Raw genomic sequence first — 15,649 nt, forward strand, 5'->3', positions numbered from 1 at the left:
CGAGAAGATATCCAATGTAGCGACTAAGAACCAACACCAGTGGTGACAGACAACCAACACCAGTGGTGACAGACAACAGCTCTGAATGATTGCTTTTATTTATGACTTTATTGATGAACAGACTGTAGCAGTTGATCAAAGGCACACTAACAGGGAACGTGTGGGAACAGAGCTTACACTAAACACGCTATAAACACTAACCTTGGATCTGCCAATACAGTCGGGAACAAACACACATATCATAAATGGGATGATAAATGAGTAGATAATTAATAACCCAGTAGACTCATGGGGATAAAGGACTCATGATGACTTACATAATAGAGTCCAATGGGACTGGATGGATGGAGGGCTCTCCTCTGGGAGATAGCTGCCAAACACACACACCAGTTAATCATGTATGCATATAATTATGGCAACTTGTTTATGAACAGATTTTTACATATACTCCCACACACTCTCACTACAGAGACTTTCAACATAACACATCTTAACACTCAAATCACTCCAATCACACACACACACACACACACACACACACACACACACACATTTATGAAGCTGCACGCAGAGAGAAGCAGCCCTGAACTCAGTAGTGTGAGTAGTGAAAACAGCAGTGTGAGGGTGGTTTTGAGGGCAGGGTGTGTTGGAACTGTGTTACTGCGCGGGGTGGGGGTGGGGTTACAGTGAGTGGCATGCGGGCCCAGGCAGGAGGCATGTGGCATCACATGAGCAATGTAGGTGCTATCGTTATTACAGTGCATTCAGAAAGTATTCAGACCCCTTCACTTTTTCCACATTTTGTTATGTGACAGCCTCATTCTAAATTGGATTAAAAAGTTTTCCCCCCTCATCAATCTACAAACAATACCCCATAATGACAAAGTGAACAGGTTGCTAGAAATCTTTGGAAATGTATTGAAAATAAAAAACTGAAATATCACATTTACATAAGTATTCAGACCCTTGACTCAGTACTTTGTTGAAGCACCCTTGGCAGCGATTACAGCCTTGTGTCTTCTTCGGTATGATGCTACAATCTTGGCACACCTGTGTTTGGGGAGTTTCTCCCATTCTTCTCTGCAGATCCTCTCAAGCTCTGTCAGGTTGGATGGGGAGCGTCGCTGCACAGCTATTTTCAGGTCTCTCCAGAGAGGTTCAATCAGGTTCAATTCCAGGCTCTTGCTGGGCCACTGAAGGACATTTAGAAACTTGTCCCGAAGCCACTCCTGTGTGGTCTTGGCTGTGTGCTTAGGGTCGTTGTCCTGTTGGAAGGTGAAGCTTTGCCCAGGTCTGAGGTCCGGAGTGCTCTGGAACAAGTTTTCATCAATAATCTCTGTACTTTGCTCCATTTACCTTTCCCTCGATCCTGACTAGTCTCCCTTTCCCTTCCGCTGAAAAACATCCCCACAGCATGATGCTGCCACCACCATGCTTCACGATAGGGATGGTGCCAGGTTTCCTCCAGACATGACGCATGGAATTCAGGCCAAAGAGTTCAATATTGATTTCATCAGTCCAGAGAATCTTGTTTCTCATAGTCTAAGAGTCCTTTAGGTGACTTTTAGCAAACTCCAAGCGGGCTGTCATGTGCCTTTTACTGAGGAGTGGCTTCCATCTGGCCACTCTACCATTAAGGCCTGATTGATGGAGTGCTGCAAAGATGTTTGTCCTTATGGAAGGTTCCATCTCCACAGAGGAACCCTGGAGCTCTGTCAGAGTGACCATCGGGTTCTTGGTCACCTCCCTGTCCAAGGCCCTTCTCCCCCAATTGCTCAGTTTTGTCTTGGTCAGGCCAAACTTCTTCCATTTAAGAATGATGGAGGCCATTGTGTTCTTGGGGACCTTCAATGCTGCCGAAATGTTTTGGTACCGTTCCGCAGATCTGTGCCTCGACACAATCCTGTCTTGGAGCGTTACGGACAATTCCTTCAACCTCATGGCTTGGTTTTTGCTCTGACATGCACTGTCCACTGTGGGATCTTATATAGACAGGTGTGTGCCACTCCAAATTAAGTCCAATCTTTTGAATTTACCACAGGAGGACTCTAATCAAGTTGTAGAAACACCTCAAGGATGATCAATGGAAACAGGATGCACCTGAGCTCAATTTCGAGTCTCATAGAAAAAGGGCCTGAATACTTAGGGTAAAAAAATATTTATCTTATTTACATAACAACCTGTTCTCGCTTTGTCATTATGGGCTATTGTGTGTCAATTTATGAGGAAAAACATTTAATCAATTTTAGAATAAGGCCGCAACGTAGCAAAATGTGGAAAAAGTCTAGGGGTCTGAATACATTCTGAATGCACTGTAGCTGTGAGGAGTTGTGCCCACGGGCCCATGGCATACAGTACACTGCCATTGATTGAGTTACTGAATAAGTGGTTGGTTGACTGACTGGTTGGTTGGTTGACAGGCTGCTTACTCTTCACCAGTATGAAGAATCCCTTGGGTTTTTTGTTGAGAATACTGTACAGAAGTCCCTGTACAGCTCAAAATTCATTGGCAGCAGACAGCCCTGCAATACACAGGCAGAGGTATTATGCAGACTCACACTCATATCAATAGTGTGCAGTCACATAGATGGTATGATGGCTCCCTCTTGTGATTATGGAAGCAATGCACAAACCTGAATCAGCTGTGTAGTGCTAGGGTAAAAACCAAAACGTGCACCCAGGGGGGGACACCACAGGACATAGTTTGGAAACCCTGGCCTATGGACTAGGGTGCCATTTCGAACACAGACAGTCTTCCCCAGTGCCCCATATACTGTACTCACCTGATAGGCTTCTGTTAGTTAGCCATCTTTGAAAACTGGGAGGAACCTGTTTATTGTGATTGATAAAAGTAGGCTAAAGATTAGACCAAGTCAGTAACTGAAGGATCAACATGTCATTAAGGGAGAGAATGGTTCCTGTAACAGTCAGGCAAGATAAGACGATAACAGAGAGAAACAAAATGGCCCCCGGGATAAGGTTTCAGTGGTGTAAAATTACAGTGATTACATGAAAGAGTGCTCTGTTGTCTTCATTATAGGTAGTGTATTGAAGAGGACACGAAGTGGAATGTTGTCATAAGTGCTTCTACACCTGCATTGCTTGCTGTTTGGGGTTATAGGCTGGGTTTCTGTACAGCACTTTGAGATATCAGCTGATGTACGAAGGGCTATATAAATAAATTTGATAAGTGGTGCATTGAAGACATGTAAAAAAACAAACTTATTTACATAGGTATTCAGTCCTTTATCATGAGACTCAAAATTGAACTCAGGTACATCCTGTTTCCATTGATCATCCTTGAGATGTTTCTACAACTTGATTGGAGTCCACCTATGGTAAATTCAATTGACTGGATATGATTTGATATGATTTGTGATTTGAGTGGCACACACCTGTCTATATAAGGTCCCACAGTTGACAGTGCATGTCAGAGCAAAAACCAAGCCATAGGGTCGACGGAATTGTCCATAGAGCTCTTTTCGGCAGCATTGAAGGTCCCCAAGAACACAGTGGCCTCCATCATTTTTAAATGGAAGACGCTTGGAACCACCACAGCCCTTCCTAGAACTGGCCGCCCGGCAAAACTGAGCAATCGGGGGAGAAGGTCCTTGGTCAGGGAGGTGATCAACAACAATAGAACTCCAGAGTTCCTCTGTGGAGATGGAAGAACCTTCCAGAAGGACAACCATCTCTGCAGCACTCCACCAATCAGGCCTTTATGGTAGGGTGTCCAGATGGAAGCAATTTCTCAGTAAAAGGCACATGACAGCACACTTGGAGTTTGCCATAAGACACCTAAAGGACTCAGACCATGAGAAACAATATGATCTCTTCGGCCTGAATGCCAAGCGTTACGTCTGGAGGAAACCTGGGACCGCTCATCACCTGGCCAATACCATCCCTATGGTGAAGCATGGTGGCGGCAGCGTCATGCTGTGGGGATGTGTTTCAGCGGCGGGGACTGGGAGACCAGTCAGGTTCGAGGGAAAGATGAATTTAACAAAGTACAGAGATCCTCGATGAAAACTTGTTCCAGAGCGTTCCGGACCTCAGATTGGGGTCAAGGTTCACCTTCAAACAGGCCAACGACCCTAAGCACACAGCCAAGACCACACAGGAGTGGCTTCGGGACAAGTCTCTGAATGTCCTTGAGTGGCCCAGCAAGAGCCTGGAATGAATCTGATCTAACCTCTCTGGAGACCTCAAAATAGCTGTGAAGCAACACTCCCCATCCAACCTGGCAGAGCTTGAGAAGATCCGCAGAGAAGAATGGGAAAACTCCCCAAATACAGGTGTGCCAAGCTTGTAGTGTCATACCCAAGAAGACTTGAGGCTGTAATCACTGCCAAAGGTGCTTCAGCAAAGTACTGAGTAAAGGGTCTGAATACTTATGTAAATGTAATATTTCATTTTTAATAAATTTTCAAAAACAATTTACCTGCTTTTGCTTTGTCAATATTGGGTGTAGATTGATGAGGAAAAACATTTGAATCCATTTTAGAACAAGGCTGTAATTTAACAAAATGTGGAAAAAGTGAAGGGGTCTGAATACTTTCCAAATGCACTGTAAGTAGTGTATTAAAGAGGGCGTGAGGTTCAATGTCCTCATAAGTAGTGTATTAAAGAGGGCATGAGGTTCAATGTCCTCATAAGTAGTGTATTAAAGAGGGCATGAGGTTCAATGTCCTCATAAGTAGTGTATTAAGAGGGCATGAGGTTCAATGTCCTCATAAGTAGTGTATTAAAGAGGGCATGAGGTTCAATGTCCTCATAAGTAGTGTATTGAAGAGGGCATGAGGTTCAATGTCCTCATAAGTAGTGTATTAAAGAGGGCATGAGGTTCAATGTCCTCATAAGTAGTGTATTAAAGAGGGCATGAGGTTCAATGTCCTCATAAGTAGTGTATTAAAGAGGGCATGAGGTTCAATGTCCTCATAAGTAGTGTATTAAAGAGGGCATGAGGTTCAATGTCCTCATAAGTAGTGTATTGAAGAGGGCATGAGGTTCAATGTCCTCATAAGTAGTGTATTAAAGAGGGCATGAGGTTCAATGTCCTCATAAGTAGTGTATTAAAGAGGGCGTGAGGTTGAATGTCCTCATAAGTAGTGTATTAAAGAGGGCGTGAGGTTCAATGTCCTCATAAGTAGTGTATTAAAGAGGGCATGAGGTTCAATGTCCTCATAAGTAGTGTATTAAAGAGGGCATGAGGTTCAATGTCCTCATAAGTAGTGTATTGAAGAGGGCGTGAGGTTCAATGTCCTCATAAGTAGTGTATTCAATGTCCTCAGTAGTGTATTGAAGAGGGCGTGAGGTTCAATGTCCTCATAAGTAGTGTATTGAAGAGGGCGTGAGGTTCAATGTCCTCATAAGTAGTGTATTGAAGAGGGCATGAGGTTCAATGTCCTCATAAGTAGTGTATTAAAGAGGGCATGAGGTTCAATGTCCTCATAAGTAGTGTATTAAAGAGGGCATGAGGTTCAATGTCCTCATAAGTAGTGTATTAAAGAGGGCAGGAGGTTCAATGTCCTCATAAGTAGTGTATTGAAGAGGGCGTGAGGTTCAATGTCCTCATAAGTAGTGTATTGAAGAGGGCGTGAGGTTCAATGTCCTCATAAGTAGTGTATTGAAGAGGGCGTGAGGTTCAATGTCCTCATAAGTAGTGTATTGAAGAGGGCGTGAGGTTCAATGTCCTCATAAGTAGTGTATTAAAGAGGGCATGAGGTTCAATGTCCTCATAAGTAGTGTATTGAAGAGGGCGTGAGGTTCAATGTCCTCATAAGTAGTGTATTAAAGAGGGCATGAGGTTCAATGTCCTCATAAGTAGTGTATTAAAGAGGGCATGAGGTTCAATGTCCTCATAAGTAGTGTATTAAAGAGGGCATGAGGTTGAATGCTGTCTTCATTATAGGTAGTGTATTGCAGATGGCATGAATTTGAATGTTTCCTAAGGAAAGGGAATCTAGCTATACGAGCTGCCAAATCTGCTCTGTCAACTATCTGGAGTGGTCAAAGGGTTAACAGACTAAACAGGATTAAATATAGAGCGGCCGGAGACGATTTGTGCCTCCACTACCAAGGTAGAGGATGGATTTATGTTGATCACAGAAGACAAAATTCTGCTATTCCATTTGATCATCAAATTGAAAGGCTTCAAATTAAGTGGATAGGAAGGGTTGTTGAGTGTGTTGAAGGATGAAATTGTGTAAGCCTACTGTACTTCTATGTCAGGGATGTTATGGACCATCTGGTAGGCCAGGTCAGTACAGCCCTGTTGTCTGGCCTCGTCACTCACTGCACAAATACCGGCTCAGTGGGCGTAACTCACCGTGGAGAGTTGTATCCTTTCACAAAATCAAGTCTTACCTGAGTGGAGAGGAGTACTGGACATAAGGTCAGACAGGAAGGGATCGAGGGATGAGAGTAGAGAAAGGAGACCAACAGAAGCACAGCGTGTAGAAATTTAGCTCTATCAATCTTGCTCATAGTTAAATCCAAGATATGCTCACAGTTGCAGTTTGAATGAGTTTGTTACTTAGGACAGTCATGGTGGGATGTGGCTCGTGGTTGTACAGTACCTGCATCTGACCGAGCGCAGTATGGAGGTGACCTCGTTGCTGTTACACGGTTTACAGACAGCCTTGGCACTCAGCCCTCCCAGGAACTTGGCCTGTGGCTGACACCTTTTCCACATCTGTCATTTTTTAAATTTAACTAGGCAAGCCAGTTAAGGACAAATTCTAAGTTACAATGACGGCCTACCCCGGCCAAACTATAACGACACTGGGCCAATTGAGCGCCACCCTATGTGACTTCAAATCATGGCTGGTTGTGATACAGCCTTGAATTGAACCAGGGTCTGTAGTGAAGCCTCTAGCACAGAAATGCAGTGCCTTAAGACATTCCATTACTAACTAGGGTATGAGAGTGCTTACATCTTAGCTTTTTTTAAATGATTGTTTAGTGAACCTACATCTCAAAACCCCTACTTAACAATACATTCAAAACTACAGCCCCATCCCATTAACCAGGTCCTTCTCAGCCCCACCAAAAAATAAAATAAAATATTTACAAAATAAAAAAACCCAGGCTCCTTTTCAGTGGTGGGCTGAGCCCCATCTACACAGATGGAACTTCTGCACAAAAGAGAACGGTCAGAATATACAACTCCTTAGATCGGAGAACTTTAGAAGCGGAGACAATGAAAACGCAAATACAATTTCTCAGCGGTGGTGCCGCATTCTCGTATAAAAATTGTGTAAGTCTCAGCCAATGCCCAGTCAGCTTACTCATTCCACAAGACAATTAAGTACAACAGAGGCTTTGTTTCTTTGTATGGGGCAACCAAGTGAGGACATGTTGGGGCAAAACATTTTGAAATCTTCCTCTCTCTGGATACAAAAAAATATATCCTCCTCAGTGTTCTTATTTGCAATGTTCTTTATTATCTTTTCCAGTTTCGGATATGAAAAGGATGCATTCATTTTCTTAATTAAATACTTCATAAAGTAAATCAAAAATGTATTTACAAAATATTCAATTAAGTTGCAATCAATGACTTCAGGTGGATAATTACAAGCACCTTCTGCTAACAGAGAAAAATATAAATACATAGAACTGCCACTGTTTCTGAAAAAAAAATACAAGGCTTGACAATAGCACTTCTTTTTTTGAAAAATAAAAACCAAAACTCCTGAAATGCATTTCCACTAGGCCGTAGGATACGTACTGTGAACATTCTTTATCTTCTTGAAATTATTTTTTAAAGTTGATTTCTATATATACCTTTCAAGTTTTAAATTATGATTTTCTCTTTTAAAAAATCCCTATCCTTGCAAGGCCGTTCTCCCTTTCCAAACCCCCAGTCTAGGAGAAAAGAGGACAAATGGGGGTTGGCCGGCATGGCCATAAGGAAGCAGTGACCCCCAGCAGAGTCCATAGACATGAAGTTCAAAGGAGTCTCACAAAGACTGACTGGAACGTCCAAAGACCGTGAGCTCCAGAATGTCCACTTTTCTTTATATATATTTCTTTTATATAAAAGAAACACTCCAATCAAAAATAGCTAACCGCTGACAGTCTTATAGAATCATACATATGACATGGCCATCATGCCTCATTCAACACAATATATGATGTAATCAAAAATATATATGAGCAGCCTTTATTAGTTCGTCATCTGTTGGGGATTTTGTTTTATTGTTTTGCTAAACATCATGAAGTGTTGCTACGGCAACGTGACGCCTTTAAAACAAGGGCTAAAACCTCAAAAAACCCTGAAGTAAACAGCCATCCCTACCGCTTGTTGTAAAGCTTATCATTCTCTCGCAATTAGTTTCTCAACTTAGTTCAAAGACATTCGGCAGCGCAAAAGATAGAAAATAAAAGGGTTGCATGTTTCGATATGTAGTAGAATCTCCCAGCTGATTATTTCCCTCGCTTTTACTTTATTTTTTAATGCAGAAGGATTTGATTGATTCTAACAGCTCCATGCTCCTGAATAATTATCGACAGCTCCTGAATAATTATTCCTCCAAGTCCTCCCAGAGTCCAGGGGGCACCGGTGAGCAGGTCCTAGCTGTTGTCAGACTCCTCGTCCTCGGCCTCACGGAGCCAAGTAAAGAAGGCAGTGACTGACTTCAGGGCCACACCCTTGCCCTGCATCTCAGCGGGGTCCTTGCTGGACTCCCACTTGTAGAAGGCCTGCTCTTTGATCACGTCTTCGTCGTACAGCGTGTCAAAGAACATCCGCAGCAGGTCTACAAGGAAAGAGGAAGAGAGCATGTCAACAATGTAAGAGAAAGGATTTCAATACACAATGTACACACAAATAACTCATCTAGGAGACAAATTGGTCAACCACACCCCTCTGTCAAATAACCCCTATGGAAAAAAGATAAAGGCTAACATTGGGAGACAAACACAGGACAAATCTGAGAGTCTTCATGTAAAAAACTGCCAAAGAGATGTGACACAGAGGAGAGGGACTGAAGTCATTCTGTATCTCACTCACTGGCAGGCTGCTCCATCTCCACCATGAGGGCCTGCAAGGCGTAGAGAGCCTGTAGCTCCTTCTGCTCATCCTTCAGGTACTTGTGGAGCAGCTTGGCCCTCCGGGTGATCACCTTCGCATCCAACTTGTAAGGGTTCTCACCTGGGGGCAGAGATTGAGGGGTCAAAAACTATCTTTGCTATTTTCTATTTTTGTAATAAATATTAGTCCACTATGTTTGCATGTCAGCAGTCATGTTTTCAAGATATTGGACTTTCAAAAAGCAAAGTGTCACCGGCCACAACATCACGGTGATGCGTTTGAAGTGATCTGAACCACAATGTGCTGTGTTGGATATATTCCTTCTACCTTGTCCTTTCCAGCAACGGTACGGCCCTGCTAAGTTCTGTGAAAGGGGTATTCGAGTGGAGGAGTCCTGATAGTGTTGGATTGAGAGGTGATAGCAATAAAGATGGGGAAACTCACACAGGATGGCCGACTGGCAGATGGCTGTCATGACTGCTCTGACAAACACGTTGGAGGATATCTGTGTCTCGTCCAGGTTAGCCTAAAGAGGGAAGGCACAGTCACAACATATCAGTGGGGTTGAGCTGTGGAATATACAGTAGGGACTAATGCAACTAACTAACTAACTAAAATATATATATATATATATATATTATATATATATAAATAAACATATATATATATATATATAAACTACTGCACAAGGAACCAATAGCAAAGCGAAATATGAATTGGGTGATGGGACACTCCCACTCACATCATACCTCGACCCAATCGCAGATCCTCTGGTTGTCAGCCTTGTCCTGTATGAGTCTATCCAGCTGTTTGTTCAGCTCCTCTGAGCTCAGCTTTTTCTTACTGCTCTTCTCATCATCTCCTCCTCCTCCCAGGGTGAACTCCACATTCTGCATTCAGAGGGAACACACAGCAAGAGAGTGAAACTTCCCATTATTACTGTTAAGGGCTTCCAGACAGGAGGCGATGGGGCGGAGCAAAGTTAGCCAAAATAGAGCAGATTCCTATTTTCTCCACCTCGGCTGAGCGGCTTTCACGTGCACAAGCACCGCAGATCACCAGGCCTAGAATAACGTTGTCTGCCTAGCTCCATTGAAAATGAATGGGCAACTCTGCTGTCGCTTCCTGTCTGGAAAGCCCTCAAAGCACTTTGGGAAACTGTGGATGCAAGTAAGAGGAACACATTTGATTGATCTAAAAGGTAGACTCAGCCATATGACGTAGATGCAGAAAATAACAGGATAGTGGGCAAATGTTTCGCAACTACTAAGTGTTAAAGCGTGAGGCTCAACTTCCCAGCTGTGTTGGTCCCCTGGCTGTACTTCCCAGCTGTGTTGGTCCCCTGGCTGTACTTCCCAGCTGTGTTGGTCCCCTGGCTGTACTTCCCAGCTGTGTTGGTCCCCTGGCTGTACTTCCCAGCTGTGTTGGTCCCCTGGCTGTAATTCCCAGCTGTGTTGGTCCCCTGGCTGTAATTCCCAGCTGTGTTGGTCCCCTGGCTGTAATTCCCAGCTGTGTTGGTCCCCTGGCTGTAATTCCCAGCTGTGTTGGTCCCCTGGCTGTAATTCCCAGCTGTGTTGGTCCCCTGGCTGTAATTCCCAGCTTGGTCCCCTGGCTGTAATTCCCAGCTGTGTTGGTCCCCTGGCTGTAAGCTTCCCAGCTGTGTTGGTCCCCTGGCTGTAATTCGCTGTGTTGGTCCCCTGGCTGTAGCTGTGTTGGTCCCCTGGCTGTAATTCCCAGCTGTGTTGGTCCCCTGGCTGTAATTCCCAGCTGTGTTGGTCCCCTGGCTGTAATTCCCAGCTGTGTTGGTCCCCTGGCTGTAATTCCCAGCTGTGTTGGTCCCCTGGCTGTAATTCCCAGCTGTGTTGGTCCCCTGGCTGTACTTCCCAGCTGTGTTGGTCCCCTGGCTGTACTTCCCAGCTGTGTTGGTCCCCTGGCTGTACTTCCCAGCTGTGTTGGTCCCCTGGCTGTACTTCCCAGCTGTGTTGGTCCCCTGGCTGTACTTCCCAGCTGTGTTGGTCCCCTGGCTGTACTTCCCAGCTGTGTTGGTCCCCTGGCTGTACTTCCCAGCTGTGTTGGTCCCCTGGCTGTACTTCCCAGCTGTGTTGGTCCCCTGGCTGTACTTCCCAGCTGTGTTGGTCCCCAGCTGGCTGGCTAATTCCCAGCTGTGTTGGTCCCCTGGCTGTACTTCCCAGCTGTGTTGGTCCCCTGGCTGTAATTCCCAGCTGTGTTGGTCCCCTGGCTGTAATTCCCAGCTGGCTGGCTGTAATTCCCAGCTGTGTTGGTCCCCTGGCTGTAATTCCCAGCTGTGTTGGTCCCCTGGCTGTAATTCCCAGCTGTTTTGGTCCCCTGGCTGTAATTCCCAGCTGTTTTGGTCTCCTGACTATAATTCCCAGCTGTGTTGGTCTCCTGACTATAATTCCCAGCTGTTTTGGTCCACTGGCTCAGATGCACAGATATTGTGACTGTGTGAGAGCGAAGTTATTTTGCTGAGTCTACCTTTAATAATTGACTATTCTTTCATTTTTGTCTCTCAGTGCAGTTTAAGGTCAATACTAAATGGTGCAGCTCCTTTCAATCCTTACAGGGTCATGATCTCTGACCGCTTACTTTTTCTGTCACAAACTTGTTGACGTCCTCGTCCTCCGGCAGAAAGTCTTTCCAGCTAAGCCCCGCCTCCCTCCACATGGCGCCTGCCTTTTTATGGCTCTGAGGTAGACAGATACAAGTGGTTCCATTTCAAACACTTTGGATCCACAAACATGACATTTGCATTGGATTCAAACATCAATGGTCATCTAGATGCCTGGATGGATAGTTATGAAAACAAAGCACAATCAAAGCACGTACCATTCCTCTGCAGAGTAGGGTGAGGATCTGGGCCAGCAGAACTCCAGCCGTCCCCTGAGGAACCAGGGGCTTGGATATCTCCCTGCAGAGTGATCAATTCAATTCTTAATATAGAGGATACTGACTGATTGAATAGAGTTATTATTAGTAGAGGCCTAGAATGAAGCCTGGGACTGACTTGAAGAGCGGTCCCATGGGGATGCCTCCTTCATGGAGCATAGGGGTGATGAGCTCAGCCAGGTAGAGCCAGATGTGGGGGATGTCTATGGCCATGTCTTCCGCCACCTCCAGTATCGCCTGAAGCCTGTTGACACACACACTCAAAATCAATCCCTCAGATTTATCAGATAACTTAACTTTTTTCTATTCAAGAATAAGGCTAATATATTTGTGGTCCACTTCCACCCTTTTCACAATTTCAATGTTTCACAAGTCATTGGTATGCAGTGCTGTTTCATAGGTAGAAAACTCTGAGGTGACTGACCCTCTGTAGTACTGCTCTGTGGGCAGGGTGCCTGCCTTGTACAGCTGGTGCAGCAGCAGGCCGGTGCGTTCTCTGGCGATGGGGCTGCGCTCCAGAGTAGACTCCAGACCGCTCCGTACAAACACAAAGAGCAGCCGGGTGCTGTTCATCTCCACTACACACTGCAGCGCCTCCTATAGCGCCAGAGGGGAAACAAACAGGATTAAAAAGGTTAGTTTTACTCCTCTAAAGTAGGGCCGTGTTTCAGTAAAAACAGGTAAAACAGTTTGTTGTATATCATTTACATGGAAAGCCATGTTCAATAACACCACGTTGCCAACTAGCTACAGTTTGTATCATTCAACTGTGTGTCATTGATGTGTAGGTCCCACCAATGATCTGCATGGGTATAAGTGTGATGTACCTTCATGTCGTTGATGTGTAGGTCTCACCAATGATCTGCATGGGTATAAGTGTGATGTACCTTCATGTCGTTGATGTGTAGGTCCCACCAATGATCTGCATGGGTATAAGTGTGATGTACCTTCATGTTGTTGATGTGTAGGTCTCACCAATGATCTGCATGGGTATAAGTGTGATGTACCTTCATGTCGTTGATGTGTAGGTCTCACCAATGATCTGCATGGGTATAAGTGTGATGTACCTTCATGTCGTTGATGTGTAGGTCCCACCAATGATCTGCATGGGTATAAGTGTGATGTACCTTCATGTCGTTGATGTGTAGGTCCCACCAATGATCTGCATGGGTATAAGTGTGATGTACCTTCATGTCGTTGATGTGTAGGTCCCACCAATGATCTGCATGGGTATAAGTGTGATGTACCTTCATGTCGTTGATGTATAGGTCCCACCAATGATCTGCATGGGTATAAGTGTGATGTACCTTCATGTCGTTGATGTGTAGGTCTCACCAATGCTCTGCATGGGTATAAGTGTGATGTACCTTCCTGTCGTTTGATGTGTAGGTCCCACCAATGATCTGCATGGGTATAAGTGTGATGTACCTTCCTGTCGTTTGATGTGTAGGTCTCACCAATGATCTGCATGGGTATAAGTGTGATGTACCTTCATGTTGTTGATGTGTAGGTCTCACCAATGATCTGCATGGGTATAAGTGTGATGTACCTTCATGTCGTTGATGTGTAGGTCCCACCAATGATCTGCATGGGTATAAGTGTGATGTACCTTCATGTCGTTGATGTGTAGGTCCCACCAATGATCTGCATGGGTATAAGTGTGATGTACCTTCATGTTGTTGATGTGTAGGTCTCACCAATGATCTGCATGGGTATAAGTGTGATGTACCTTCATGTTGTTGATGTGTAGGTCCCACCAATGATCTGCATGGGTATAAGTGTGATGTACCTTCCTGTCGTTTGATGTGTAGGTCCCACCAATGATCTGCATGGGTATAAGTGTGATGTACCTTCATGTCGTTGATGTGTAGGTACTCCTCTATGATAGCTGTGGCCTTCTTCTCCAGCTCTTCTTCCCTCAATGAAGGTTTGGTCTGGGCAGGAGGTGTTGCAGCAGCTTCCCTCTTCACTGTGGCCCAAACAGAGAGAGAATGTCACACAGAAGTTACTCTCAAAATGTCTGCCTGACAAATCCTTGCCTGACAAAGTTTTTCGTACCATTATCTTTGCTCCTAGCTCGGTCTCTGGTGCCCCGGTCGTCGGTCATGCTGGCAACGCGGCGTATGGGATCAGAAGGGCCGCGGTGCTCCTTCTCTCTGCTGTGCTCCTCCGTCTCCCTACTAAAGCTCCGCTTGGTGACCGGGTTCCTGTCGTCCCGCCGGCCGAAGCGGTCGTTGCTGCCACGGTCAAGACGCTCAAATTTGTCGCTGCCACGGTCCCGGCTCGAGCTGTTCCTGTTTGTGTTTAGGGGGGTAGACGCAAAGAGTCACAAGACCTTGATTCATATGAACCAATCATTAGCCTTCTGCCCTGTGGTGATGGTCCAATTAAGTGATAATGCCCGAGAAGCCGGTGTTTGGTGTGAGAGTATATATATATATATAAAACACACACACATAAACACACATATGTATATACACATACACGTACGTATATATACACATGTATGTATATAGACACACAAATATATATATATATATATATATATAAACACAGACACACATAGACATGTATACATACCCATACACACACGCAAATACGCACACACACATACGTATATAGAGACACATGTATATGTATATAGAGACACATGTATATGTATATAGAGACACATGTATACACACACACAGATAAATAGACACAGATGTATACACACACATACACATATATATACACACATATAAACACAGACACACATAAATAGACAGATGTATACACACACACACTAAAATAAAGGGAACACTTAAACAACACAATGTAACTCCAAGTCAATCACACTTCTGTGAAATCAAACTGTCCACTTCGGAACAAACACTGATTGACAATAAATTTCACATGCTGTTGTGCAAATGGAATAGACAACAGGTGGAAATTATAGGCAATTAGCAAGACACCCCCAATAAAAGGAGTGGTTCTGCAGGTGATAGCCACAGACCACTTCTCAGTTCCTATGCTTCCTGGCTGATGTTTTGGTCACTTTTGAATGCTGGCGGTGCTTTCACTCTAGTGGTAGCATGAGACGGAGTCTACAACCCACACAAGTGGCTCAGGTAGTGCAGCTCATCCAGGATGGCACATCAATGAGAGCTGTGGCAAGAAGGTTTGCTGTGTCTGTCAGCGTAGTGTCCAGAGCATGGAAGCGCTACCAGGAGACAGGCCAGTACTTCAGGAGACGTGGAGGAGGCCGTAGGAGGGCAACAACCCAGCAGAAGGACCGCTACCTCTGCCTTTGTGCAAGGAGGAGCACTGCCAGAGCCCTGCAAAATGACCTCCAGCAGGCCTCAAATGTGCATGTGTCTTCTCAAATGGTCAGAAACAGACTCCATGAGGGTGGTATGAGGGCCAGGAAGCATAGGAATTGAGAAGTGGTCGGTGGTCACCACCTGCAGAACCACTCCTTTATTTTCATCATAGGTACACTTCAACTATGACAGACAAAATGAGGGGGGGAAAATCCAGAAAATCACATTGTAGGATTTTTTATGAATTTATTAGCAAATTATGGTGGAAAGCAAGTATATGGTCAATAACAAAAGTGTCTCTCAATACTTTGTTATATACCCTTTGTTGGCAATGACAGAGGTCAAATGTCTTCACAAGGTTTTCACACACTGTTGCTGGTATTTTGGCCCATTCCTCCATGCAGAT

The 15,649-nt window shown here is 44.7% G+C and overlaps 1 protein-coding gene across 9 annotated transcripts in view; it reads right to left on the reverse strand.

Moving 5' to 3' along the window:
- Nucleotides 1–7,422: 7,422 nt before the first annotated feature.
- Nucleotides 7,423–15,649, reverse strand: part of LOC115141957 (eukaryotic translation initiation factor 4 gamma 1-like) — a 65,458-nt gene continuing 57,231 nt past the window's right edge. For 5 of the 9 annotated variants that reach the window (XM_029681385.2, XM_065000480.1, XM_065000485.1 and 2 more), the window contains exons 23-32: nt 14,000–14,235; nt 13,792–13,910; nt 12,366–12,538; nt 12,060–12,185; nt 11,882–11,963; nt 11,642–11,740; nt 9,784–9,924; nt 9,479–9,560; nt 9,014–9,154; nt 7,423–8,759 (exon numbers count right to left, since the gene is read on the reverse strand). In XM_029681385.2, the coding sequence (XP_029537245.2) occupies nt 8,575–8,759; nt 9,014–9,154; nt 9,479–9,560; nt 9,784–9,924; nt 11,642–11,740; nt 11,882–11,963; nt 12,060–12,185; nt 12,366–12,538; nt 13,792–13,910; nt 14,000–14,235 (1,384 nt within the window). In that variant the 3' untranslated portion in view covers nt 7,423–8,574. The other 4 variants (XM_065000481.1, XM_065000484.1, XM_065000483.1 and 1 more) reach the window with 4 other exon arrangements.

Source organism: Oncorhynchus nerka, linkage group LG14 (assembly GCF_034236695.1).
Source record: "Oncorhynchus nerka isolate Pitt River linkage group LG14, Oner_Uvic_2.0, whole genome shotgun sequence".
Taxonomy (NCBI): domain Eukaryota; kingdom Metazoa; phylum Chordata; class Actinopteri; order Salmoniformes; family Salmonidae; genus Oncorhynchus; species Oncorhynchus nerka.